The sequence below is a fragment of the Chanodichthys erythropterus genome, chromosome 11 (assembly GCF_024489055.1).
Source record: "Chanodichthys erythropterus isolate Z2021 chromosome 11, ASM2448905v1, whole genome shotgun sequence".
In the NCBI taxonomy this organism is placed as follows: domain Eukaryota; kingdom Metazoa; phylum Chordata; class Actinopteri; order Cypriniformes; family Xenocyprididae; genus Chanodichthys; species Chanodichthys erythropterus.
This window is the reverse complement of record NC_090231.1, coordinates 37,024,450-37,038,128: the sequence shown is the minus strand read 5'-3', so window position 1 is coordinate 37,038,128 and position 13,679 is coordinate 37,024,450. Positions and strand designations below refer to the sequence as shown.

Sequence of the window (13,679 nt, the reverse complement as noted above, 5' to 3'; positions counted from 1 at the left end):
TAGTTTTTGATTTGTTCGTTTTTATTAAGTTTTAATTTTTATATTTAATTTATTTTTAGTTTATTCAGTTTGTCATTTTAGTAATTCACTAAACTAAACAAAAATGAAATAGTTTCTTGGGCAACTAGCTGGAATAAAAGTAGTTTTTATATTTTAGATTATTTCAGTTAATGTTTATTTCAGTTAATAAAAATGTTTTTTAATGGTTTTAGTTTTAGTTAATGATAATAGCCCTGATCAATACATGACAGATTGTAAAAAACTATTAATTATGTATTATGTTTTAATTTAATTTCTAGATGAAAATATTAATTTAATAAATATTAAATTGCATTTGTGCTCATTTGAACTAAAATATAGAATCAATGTAGAACATTTACAAAAATGTATTTTCTATTGTTGTAGTATGAAATATACATGTATAAGTAAAAATATAAAATATTGTACAACAGTCTTCCTTTCACCCTTTGTTTTAGTGTTCTGGTGGAGAAATTGAAGTGTTCATTGTTTATTCCTGCTGATGTATTAGCTCTTAGTTTGGAATATGAGCATTATGTCAGCTCTGTTTTACTTCAGCAGGACTGTACTGCTTGTTCACATTATTTTCACTTAGGTGACTCAGAGCAGCTCTTGGACTTGCACACAGCAGGCAGAGCTTTCCTTCACATGCCAGCTGCCAGGAGGCACAATTCACAGAATTATTATTTCTAAATCTAAATTTACAGAAAAGTAGCACTGGATTTTTTAGCACTGGGTATTAGGGTGTGTAACATAAATTATAAGGTTAAATAAATTAAGAGAATTATAAAATAAAATAAAAAACAGGTTCAGTTATGATGACTTGTGATGACTGATGACTTGTGTGGTGAAATAAATCAGCCAGAGACAGATATGAATTACTGCTTTTTAGCGACAAAATCTTAAAGATAATATTCCTGATCATTTTTACAGTGCAATAGTGAAACAAGGAATAATTATTTGCAAAATATATACAAATGATAAAAAAAAATGAGCGGAGCGGAGTAAAGAAATAAACAAAACATCTGCTAACTTGCATCATTTGAAGCACTAAACTAACAAAAAAAAAGAAAAGAAAAAGAAAATAAACAATCTTCAGCATCTAAACGCCAACTAAACTTACTAACTAACATAATGATTGACGTGATGAACAACCAATAGCAAAACCTATGAATCATGAATGTTAAGAATGAATGAAAGAGTGAAAAGAAAACACATACACAAAATGCAACATTACACTTTAAGTGATAAATAAATACATGGCAGTGCCAGTTTTATTTTGAGCACTGATTGTAGAAACTGTTTATGCTCCATTAATACAAAATAATAAATGCAGTCAGCTTAAAACAGCTAATTTCAATGTGTGCTATTTAACTGTGCTTAAACTTTATACTGGAGGTGTTTCTTATAGACATCATGCAGCTGCAGAAGGCGTCATGCGGAGCTCTTCAAATCAATATAACAGGCTTGACAGCTTAAAGCATCAGACTCTCAGATTCTCTTAAAAGGTGTTGGTTCTGCTCACAGATAATGACTATGCTGAAGGCATTGCATCATAATAATGTGATAAAACTTCTTTCCTTGACAACTGAAATTGAACCTACATAATATAGCGCAGTGAAGCATTGCCTAGCACATAGATTAGATATTTAACACAACTTCACCTCCATCTCATCATTTCTCTGAACTCTAGATGCACTTTTCTCATTTTAAGGAACCTTTTACACTCCAAATTTGTGCTTGGGGTGAAATGTTTAATCTGTCAGATCCCAATTCATGTAATATGCATGACTATAAATCCCACCCAGATCTGCACTGACCTTTCTTTTCTGCTGAGTATGTGAGTGTGTTGTCATGGTGAAGGCTTGACTGATGTGTAGACATGAGATCAAGATGTTCATCTCTGCTGATTGGGCTTTGAAATGTCTGTGTCGTGAAGGGTCCTCCACATTTAAACCCTGATATTTTCGCAAACCTCTTCATACTTCTCATGGATGCAATGTTTTCTTAAGCAGCAGGAAGCAGTTAATGACTAGATTACTGTCAAGCAGTTTGTTTAGGATCAAGAGGGCTCTGTCACAAGAAGGTTACTGAGCAACAGGCCAAAAAGCTACATGTTTTGTCATTGTTGGATAGTATGTACATGTAAAATGTATTTTAATGAAATTAGTTATTGTAGTCCATTTGAGAATTTAAGATGAACCACTTCAAATGTATAATGTTAAATTATGTAATTTTCCCGATTTTTGGTACTTTAAATATTTAATGCTATTATGTCTATGAATGAACACATTTGTTTACTCTTACTTTAAGTTTGATCATTTACTCTTCTTCATGATGTTTCAAATCCATAGATCTCATGAACTAAAAAAATTGTAGTGCTGGGCGGTATGACCAAAAATTTATATCACGGTATATTTCAAAATTATATCGGTTTCATGGTATATGGCGGTATTTTTTCCCCCAATGCATGACCGGGCGTTAACCACATTTTCTACTGATTGAGACAGGAAATACTGCAGTAGATTGACTAGAATGCCCTGTTTTACTGTAACGACGAGTGAATATTGTAGAAAAATTCCCCACTAGAGTTAATACAGGTTTACAAAGCCCCACAAAATTATGCTGTGGGGAGACAACAACCAATAAAACACAGACCTGCAACACTCATTACAGACACATGAATATTAAAATATGACCATAGAGATAGAAAAAAAATTAAAAATTAAAAATCTAACCCTATATAACAACAAACTGCCAAAACGAGGGATAAATGCGGAAGAACATTTAAACTGTCTAAGGATATTTTCAGTACATTTAAGAGCACCAGTCTCTGAACAAATGACACGTAAGTTTAACACAGAAAGAATGAAACCGTTAAATTTTTGCCCATTCTTCTTTGAATTGTCAGTCTATTTATTAACTTACATCGTCTTCTGTGTAGCAGAATAACCCATCGTGTCATCGCGGTCGTGATCAGACGTACAGTTCAGTGTCCTTTGCATAACGTTACATTTCATTTGAAGAAGACGTGATGAAATATGTGCGCATACGCTGCTTGTTCATATTTAGAGCACTAGAGTATATAAATGGGTCCATAAAAAACTTAAACACGCCCGCTCCGTCTAATATGATCCATGTGGAGAACGTTGTTCATCTCATCACGTTGCTCCGCACAGAAACGTACTCTCTTGCGTGCGCCGTGTGTAGATTGAGTTCTCCACTGTAGTCAAGGGCTGAATCTGAAATCGCCACCTGTTAGCTCAAATAAGGGCATTATTTGAGGCGACAGCCATTTGTAGTGGCGTCTGAAACCATAGTGGACGTTATTGAGTGGACTCATTCAATCTCATATTGCACTGCAGTAATGAGTGTACAACGGCTGTCCGAATTCACTCACTCGTTTTCATTCACTCTTTCAAGTGAACAATATAAGTGGATAACGTAGGAAATAGTGAATGAGGCATTAGGGGGTGATTTCGGACTTACCATAGGCTGTGATGCGATCTCAGCTGTGCTCTCACTACAGTGCAACAGTGAAACGGGACGCTCTCAAACAGTGACGGGCTGCGCCGCATTCCGAACGTTGGTTAAGCGACACATACCGGTATTGCGGTATCATCAAAATTCATATCATAACAAAAATAAATACCGGTATTCGGTATGAACCGGTATACCGCCCAGCACTACTTTTATGTGTCACATAAAATAAAATAAATGCTGGAATTTTTTCCAAGATCTTTCCCCCAATTTGCAGTCTGGAGGAGTCGACAATATTCACCAAAAGTCAGACCAAGCCTGCAGATTTTGGGGACCCGGAATTTACTGATTTCACAGAAATTGTGCAGTGTATGATGGGCACAGATTCTTTTTTTAGCTTCAGATTATTAATCCGTCAAGTCTGAGGATATCAAACATGTTTGATATTTTGAGACGATTTTAGGACATTATGTTTGCTGTGTTTAGAACGACCTGAAAGTCTGGTAGCTTGTGATCCTCATTGGTTTAGTGTATGATTTATAGTTTTTATAATATTATACAATACAATATTATTTCCATTTACAAAGTCGGCAAATGTATGATGCTTATTGTTTTAAAATCTGTTCAGATTTTAAAATTTGCGTGGTGTATTCTAGCCTTAAATGTTTGGAACGACATAATAGTTTCAGTATGTGATGACAGAATTTGAATTATTTCGGCAAACCATTCCTTTAAAGGGTTAGTTCACCCAAAAATGAGAATTCTGTCATTAATTACTCACTGCCGTTTCACACCCGTAAGACATTTGTTAATCTTCGGAACCCAAATTAAGATATTTATGTTGAAATCCGATGGCTCAGTGAGGCCTGCATAGGGAGCAATGACATTTCTTCTCTCAAGATCCATTCATGTACTAAAAAAAATATTTAAATCGGTTCATGTGAGTACAGTGGTTCAATATTAATATTATAAAGCGACGAGAATATTTTTGGAGTGCCAAAAAAAAACTAAATAATGACTTATTTAGTGATGGCCGATTTCAAAACACTGCTTCAGGAAGCATCGGAGCACAAATGAATCAGTGTATCGAATCTGCTGTTCGGAGCGCCAAAGTCTTTGGCAGTTTGACATGCGATCTGAATCATGATTCGATACACTGATTCATTAGGTTCCGAAGTTTATTTCATTATTTCATATTTACTCATAAAGGAGCAGTAGACTGAATCATTTTTATTGTTAAATGATTGCATCTCTGTGATAATTCCAAAAAGTGAGATGTAAATTAATTTAAATACTAAAAAATATATAGAATGGACATAAATTCATATTTGGTCATAGTTGCTGAGTTGTGTAGTTGTGTAGTATTGATGTATGTGTAGGCAGGTTATAGAGCAGATGGGGTTTCAAGTATTCCAGAGAGGATAGTAATGGAAGTGGTAGAAGGCTTCTTGATAATGGCAGTACATTAAGAATCCACACATTTTATTGGTCATGGGGGGAAGTGGAGGATGAGGGCTGAGATGGATGGTTATTCAGTCATGCAGCATTTTGTCTGATAAATTTGCTAAAGTTTAAAACATAAAATAATATGCAGGCCTGGTCCTCTCTCGTCCTTCACTGTTGTCACTCCTCCTTTTATGCTCCCGGAACTCCTCCTTGAGAGACTCAAGGCCGGTGGCGCGAGAGTTAGCGAGCTCCAAGTGGGAGGCGCACCGGCCTTGAGTCTCCAAAGGAGGAGCTCCGGGAGCATAAAAGGAGGAGCGACGACAGTGAAGGACGAGAGAGGACCAGGCCTGGATAATTTTTTATGTTTTATAATGTTTGTGTGGCCGGCAGACGTTGCACCGTTCCCTCAAGGCTTTTAGTGATTTTACTTCATGAAAGTTGCATTGATACATATTTTTTGGCTTTAATATATTTGTATTGTGTGGTAACCATTTTATAAAAGCAATAAGGTACTCGAGGCTAGTGCTGTATCGTAAATAAGACCCGGCTGAAGGGGTTGCAGGCACTCTGCTTCACGTCATGCCTAACAACGCCCTTCAGCTGTGACTTATTGACGATTATTCGATTCACGACTTATTCAGCACAGCCTTATTGCTTATATACGGGTTGCTCTTTATTCATGTTTTGCACAGAATGTTCGATGCAGTTTATTGGATCATGGAATGTTTGAACAGTCTGATATGATTTTTCCATATGACATCATCAGACTTGATCATGAACCAAAAATTGATGATTAATTCATCTATTTTTTAGAAGATTTCTGCTGCTTCAAAACACACAAAGTGTGAAAACAATTCAATGCACATTGAAAAGAAATATTGTATAATAATTTACAATATTATTTATAATAACCGTTTACTATTATAATGTATTATTTAAAAAAATTTTGAACGATAGTGCGTGGTTTTATTCAAAATGTTTATTGAGAAAATGAATGGGAAATGTACTTTGTGGTTGTGCTTGCTGTGGTTTTGCTGTGAGACTTTAAATTTCTCACATTAATTGAAAACAAAAGATCTGCAGCCTCATTTTTAGGGAGAGGTTGTTTGTTGTTTTTGCACCAAATTACCAGGTCAGTAAGCTTCATCCTTCAGGCTGATTCATCATCATTTCTGTTATTCTGGTGCTGTCAGCAAGATAGATAATTAAGTTTGTTGTGGGCACATTTTAGTGTTTATTGCTCCCTCATTCAGATCTGTTATGCAATTATCTTACAAATCCATCTCCTTTCCCAAATGATTTGTGGGGCCATATTGTACAAGTGAATAAGTCAAAATACATATCATCTTTCTAATGTCTAAATTTTGTCTAAATTGACAAATTCGCAGTCTGATTGAAGTAAGATCGTAGTGCTTTTTTTCAGTTTAAACAGTTTTAATGTGCTGGCAAATGTGTTGCCGTGATTAAGCAACACATTGTAAACGCATGGCTAATGGAGAATTAAAATGTTTGCCCTCAGTGCACTTCATAAAACCCTCTTTGAACGTAAAGACAATGACAGAGGAAATGAGATGCTCAACATTTGAATAGAGAGCACATTATTAATAACAGCCAACCTCAAATAGCTGATTAATGATTAGAGAGGAATGATCCCTGAATATATTTATGATCATATGAATGGCCCAAAGTTCGTACCATTTGTGTTACTAGGCAACTGAAGCAACTTAATGTTTGCTGTGAAGATAATGATATGAGATTGAAGAACAATTGGATGAGCTGTCATGGATGGCAGATTGTGAATAAAACTGGATGGAGCAGACAGTTTACGTTCTGCATTTATAGTAGTGCTGTGTTGTATAGCCTGGAGGGTTTTTGAGTTTCTCTGTTTAGGGTTCTCAGGCTGAAGGGTCCAAATGTCAAAATAATAACTGCTGTGAAATAAGCAGGTGGTGAAATGTAGGTGTAATTTCTGGTTTTCTTGTGCAGGTGGAACTATAATGTTGGCTATACTGATTCAGTACAGGGTACTGATAGAAAGGATGAACATATTGTCATCATTATGTGTGTAATGATGATGCATGATGACAGTTAGAGAAACAGATATTATTAATCTGCATAGTGTCTAGCAGTGTTAATTTGTGACAATATTTTGGTGGATTGATTTCTGCATTTTAAAAAATATTTTTAGAAGAAAGATTTACATGATTATTGTTTTTGGGTTTATTATCGCATCATAATGCAGCTTTACTATTATGATGGCCTACTCTGAAAAATACTTGTTATTAAGTAACATCTGTATTCTTTCCAGCATGCACTGGGGCATGAATGATTAAAGTCCCTGTAAAGTCATTTTAAAGTATGTGTTCTGAGTTTGTCACACCGCAGAAACATTTTATTAACCACCCAGCCAAAAAAAAATTGGCAAGTAAATGAAATAAGTCATCAAAATCTCGAAAAAATAGGCAGCGCTCTCTGCTCTTAAATGCTGGAGGCATGTCGGATGTCGGCGCTGAAACCACACCCACTCACGAGAGCTGCCGTCTCAACTAATTTGTCTAATGTATCAAATACTGATGCATATAAAAAGAATCACATTAGAGGGTTACAAATTTTAGTAGAGTTACTGTGGATTACCTACTAATTATAACATAAGCGCACACATGGCCACTTACACTCATTGGTGGGCACATATTGACGACTGTTGTCGAGTCGACAAATGATGGCGCTGTGAGACGGGAGGATAAAGGCTGGGACGGGAGAGACTCTGTCCGGCCCTGTTTCATCGGTTGTCTGTGGGATGGGAGGATGAAGGCCGAGGCGGGTTATAGTCTGTTCAGCCCCATTCACCAAAAACAGCGGATTATCAGTGAATCCCAGTTGTCTGATGAAAGTTTCTAAAACTCTCCGGTGTAGAGCGATCACTTTAGAGACAAAATTAATCCACCCCTTTTTCATATCATCGTTTTCGGAAATTTAAATAAGGAGATCAAGCTTTATTGTATATTATAACAACCATGTAATATGCATTTGCGTGACAAAGGCATTACTAGCTAAATGTGCAAAGGGCTGTGTATAACTAACGGTAATGACACTCTGGATTGAGCGAGTGAGCCGCTGTAGCGTTAGGGGCGGGGCCATGCTCGGGGGCTCCAGTGCGTCATTGAACGCCCGTTTTAGCTTCGCCCAAAAAATCCTGAACAGAGAATTGGTGAAAAACTGTTTAATGCTCTAACTTAACAATTCAGCACTACACAATTCAGTCTTTGTAATGACTAAATTGTAATTTGACTTTGTAATTTGTAATATTTATAATGTGTTTAGAAACAGTTCTCAGAATTAACTTTAACGTGTTTGCATTTATGTGTATCTTACTGAACATGATTTGATATTTCAGTGTGCTTGATGACTTGATGACTATGTTCTATTGTTTAGTATTAGCGTACTGTCCTGGAACATTGCAGAGTTGTAATTCTATGTGAAAGACTATTACAGACTTTTACTAGATCCATTTAAAGGCACACTATGTAGTTTTCACCTCTAGAGGTCGCTTATTCAAAACAAAGGCGTAGCTTGATGACGCCTTGATTTCGTGGAATCGTGGGAGGTGTTGTCTTCACGTCTACAGCCAGAGGAAAAGAATCCGACGGGACTTTGGCAAAAATCATATTTATGGATAAGCTAATGTATTAAAGATTTATTATCATTACTGTAGTATGAAGCAGGGTGTGGCTGAAAACCATTGGAGTGGAACGAGGTAGCTGAAGCGATTGCTAGTGAGAGACAAGCGCGACACATGACACGGCTCGAGAGCAGTGGAGCTTTTATTATGCCACAGGCGACTACTTCCGCGTCTTCTGGTCATGTGTATGTGGGGTAACGCAGTGCTGTTTTATCATATTAGATACATTTGAATGTGTTGTAAGTTGTTATAATGCTACTCTGTGCGTTTGTTCGGCGGCTGCTATGAGACACTTGCTGCACACTGCAGTAAGCTACATCAATATTAGTCATGGTAAAACATGGTACTCTCTGTATTAAAAAAAAAAGATGAGAGATTTAAACAATAAGACTTGCTGTGTTGAGCTTTATAACAATGATTAGTTTTCTGTTAAATGTATCCAAACAGTTGCTCACCTGTCTAATAAAACACATAATAAATTAAAGCGTCCTTGGTGTTTTCATTGATTCTACAAAATAAAACCAGAAATACAGGATAATGCAGACATGATCCGTGTCCTGGTTAAAATTGCTTATTTCTCTGGATTTAATCATTCTTGGAAACATTTGGGATAATTTAAGTACACCAGGCAACAAAATATATAACACTGTTCTGGTGTTTTTTGGATATTTTAATCCAAAAATCTTACATATTGAGCTTTTAATAAGTTTATTACAAAACATTAAAATATGCCACCAAATATAGTACTTTTGTTTAATATGTAGTTAGAACCAGTTATGTGAGTGAATGTATAAATGTTCTCACAGAGCTAAAGCCAAAAGCCTGTTTAACTTTCAGGATGTCAGTGTATTTTAAAGGTTTTATATCTTTTTAGAGACTTTGTTAATACGGTTTAAAAAGCATTAATACACTGTTTAGATTTCAGCATTTAGCTTTTTGTATTTAAAAAAAAAATCTATTTAGTACTGGCAGCTGTTGGTTAAATGCCTCAATAAAGTAAATTTGTCCATTTTGGCAAGTGCCTGCGGTTTTTCTCTCTCTTTTTTATTAGCTGCCTTACTCAGTTGTCTTATGGGAATGAGTGGAGTAATGGAATAGAACATCAGTTCAAACCCTGCAGACTCTTTGGGGCTGCTCTCCTTCGGCAACATAAGTTAATCTTTTATCAGTAAGCAGTGTCTAGTGTCTCACAATAAAGTTGAGCAGCCTTAGTTTGTGCTTTCTGTCCTCATTAGATCGAGGCCTGAAGACCTAGGATCAACATGAGGCAGCTGCTGTCATGAATCAAGCACTATTCATTAACACAAAGCTAATCAATTGGATTAGACAGGCTTTGGGATGTTCAATAAGCAGTCTGCACAAGATATCAGAGAAACATGTCCTATTCCCTTCTGTGCAAAAAATTTGCTGTCTTTGAACCTCTTTGAAAGAGTATTCCATGCCCTGAGGTAGAGGACTACAAAGAGGACCCGAGGACCCGGTCTGTTTAACATTGTGTGTATACCCGAGCCGATCTGATTCGGAGATCACCCGGCCGTGAGAGTCAGTCAGCGCTGTGCGTGTGTTTTGTAACTTGCAAAGTATGAGCCGGGAAATAAGGTGAAAAAACAAGAGAAGCCATCAGAAGCAGAGCAGGCGGAGTTAAAGCAAGCGAACGGTGATCATCGAGTTTTTCCTATATTGTGTGCAGTAATGTAATCAAACTTAAATCTCAAAAACTGCTTGCAGCCTTGCAACTCACATTTAAATAACATATTTCAAATCATTAACAAAATCTGAGATTAACTATCACACAAATGTTTTCTATGACGCTTAAAAGCTTGTTTCAGGTTGCTCCAGCTAACACGCATGTGCAGTCTCATGCGAGCACGCTTTCTTTCTCCTATATTTATAATAATATTATGAATGAACCATCTTGTTATAGAGTTTTGGTCAGACTCGGCTTAGAGAGCACAGAAATGATCGCAAATAAGTAGCTAATGCTGACATCAGCTGCCATGTCACTGAACAAGCAATCGTTATTATTCGAAAGGGCAAACAGTCAAAGTTATTTTATTACGAATTGACTCGAGTCTCGAAATACAACAAAATAATGCAAAGTCGCATTTGTCATCATGACAGCAAGTGGACTATTAAAGCTGGAATAGGCCTAATGAGTGGATTAAGCATTTCAGTCGGCAAGAGAAGAATAACGGATGAAATGCATCACAGTCAGGTACAAGGGAGGAAGCTAACTTAGCCTACTAACATTAGGTAAGATGTTTTATTTTCGCAACTTGTTTATTGACTTATTAATAGCAATTTGCTGTGGAATAGACATGTGCCGATCGGGTCCAATCGGGTCTCGGTCGGGTTCGGGTCCAGCTTTCAAATAGACGGGTCCGCATTGGTTCCGGGTAGTACATTTATAGCATCTCTCGGTTCTGCATGGGTTCGGGTCCAACTTTCAAAATAATAGTCGGGGCCGGGTCTGTTCGGTGTAGCACATTTACGGGTCTCTTCGGGTTGGGATATGAATTTTTGGACCCGTGAAGACCTCTACCCTGAGGCATGTCAGATAATTTCAAGTCTAAATTATCCACACAGAAGGATAATAAAATATACATAATAACATTTCCTATTACTTATGACACATATTATGTGTTGTTTTTCCCACCTAAAAACTGGATTCCTTAAAGCTGTTCAGAGCTCATTGACAGTAAACATTTATGCTGTCATGTCACAAGGTCATCGCTGCATTTTTTATTGTTTGCTTCTAAAAATAACCTTATATTTATGGCCGTTGTTTGAATATTTAATTTTTTATGTGATAAAATGTGTTAAATGGAGTTGATTTATTAAGGCAACATTAAAATTGATACATTAAAGAAATTTTTTCTATTTCAAATAAATGCCAAAAATGTATTACAGTTTTTCACAAAAATATTAAGAAGCACAACTGTTTTCAACATTGATAATATAATAAATGTTACTTGATCACTAAATTAGCATATCAGAATGATTTCTGAAGGATCCTGACACTGAAGACCGGAGTAATGATGCTGAAAACTCATCTTTGCCATCACTGGAATAAATTGTTTTTAAACATATTAAAACAGATAATAATTATAATAATATTTCACAATGTTGCAGTTTTAGTGTATTTTTAATCAAACTGATGAAGGCTTAGTAAGCATAGAAAAAATATTTTAAAAACATTTTTAAACCAAAAACAAGCTCTTACCAACCCCAAACTTTTGAATGATAGTGTATAGAACAATACAATACAATCTTTAAAAATGTTTTAAGTATATCCCTATTCAGCTAACACAGTTTCCTCTGAATGTTTTGTGTGTGCAGCTGTGTGGGAGGATGTAGACTCGTTTCAGGTCACACATTGCAATGTTTATATATTTTCCTACTGCTGTCTTGTTTCTTTTAGTCTTACTGATAGCTTGTAGTCACAGATGTGGAACAGAATGACATGCTGTTGTTAAATTTCACAAACCCTGCATATTACTGGTTGTGATCATTTTTTTTTTCTGCCCATAACTGGAATGCTAGGCACAAACCGTTCTGACAAAGTGCTCCTGCTGATGTTTTATCTTTTCTTCAGTCCTTCTGCCAGCTCAATCAAGTGCCTGCTTTTCTCTGCTGCCATGGCCTCCACACCACCACCTCTTATGAAGAAGCACAGTCAGACTGATCTTGTGAGTCGCCTCAAGTCCCGTAAGGTTCTGGGTGTCGGCGGGGAGGATGATGACGGAGAGGTGCACAGGTCAAAGGTAAAATCTCACCTGCCTGCATCAGTCTTTTTCATAATTGACCTCAATACCAGCTATTCATGTAAGAAAGCTTCTTTTTAATTCTATTTTTTTTTCTCCAGGCAGTGTTTTGTTTTTTGTATGTTGTCTAAGTCATATGCCTTTTAGGGGTTTTCAAATTATTAGTGCTACATGAAGTGTGTGTGTGTGTGTGTATATATATATATATATATATATATATATATATATAAAACAGATAATAATTGGGTATATATATATATATATATATATATATATATATATATATATACCCAAAAATTCTTCATACAGTGGACTTCCAGTAAAATTTATGAAAATTTGGAACCAAAAATTATCCAGAAACTTTGACCTGACCATGTTTGGCTTAAGTTATCTGACATAATTGAGATTATTTTTTTCAGACACAGTTTAACTCTGAGACCTCATATTTTTTTTTTTTTTAAACTATAGTGAATAAACTGTGTTAATGAATGAAATGCGTCAGAATAAATTTTGGTTTGACTGTATATATAACTTATTCATATATTCCTTCATTCAACAGCAACCACAATCAAAAGTATTTAATTTATTGGTTGATTGATTTATTCATTTAATAATAATAATAATAATAATAATAATAATAATAATATATATTGTGTTATTATTATTAATAATAATAATAATAATTAATATAATATTCTATTAAATATGTTTTATTATTACTTAATATATAAATGAAATATTATAAAAAATATTATTTTTGCATGGTTAGATTCTAGCTGACTGTATGTTTTTTTCTGATCGAATAGAGAAGCTGCTGTTTATCATTCATATATTTCTGTTGAAAGGAATACATAAATAATAGAATACACTGCATACAGAGCTCTCTTGCTTTATGGGAGGTAAGAATACATCACACACAATCTACAAATTCATTGTGCATTAGGAACACACCTGCTATGGGAGAGGTGGCTGACTAGATGAGTTGTGGCACAGTGTGAAACGCCAGCTTGGCTCTAGGACACTAATTGGCCCCACACACTCATCCTGAATGTGCAGTCACAGTGCTTCCCACAGGTTTTGAAATATACTTGCGGTGGTAGCCAGGTGGAAAATCCTATGGTACAAAAATTATCTACTACATGTGACAAACAACAAATAATGTGTGTCTTTAAAAAATAAATAAATAAATAAATAAAATAAATTATATAAATAAATAAATAAAATAAATTATATAAATAAATAAATAAAATAAATTATATAAATAAATAAATAAAATAAATTATATATATATA

General features: G+C 35.3%; 1 protein-coding gene across 1 annotated transcript in view; it reads left to right on the top strand.

The window, feature by feature from the left end:
- tp53i11a (tumor protein p53 inducible protein 11a) overlaps positions 1-13,679 on the top strand; it is a 35,359-nt gene that overhangs the window by 6,693 nt on the left and 14,987 nt on the right. Inside the window, exon 3 of the mRNA XM_067399646.1 lies at positions 12,219-12,387. Coding sequence (XP_067255747.1) covers positions 12,219-12,387 — 169 coding nt within the window. The remainder of the gene's footprint in view (positions 1-12,218; positions 12,388-13,679) is intronic.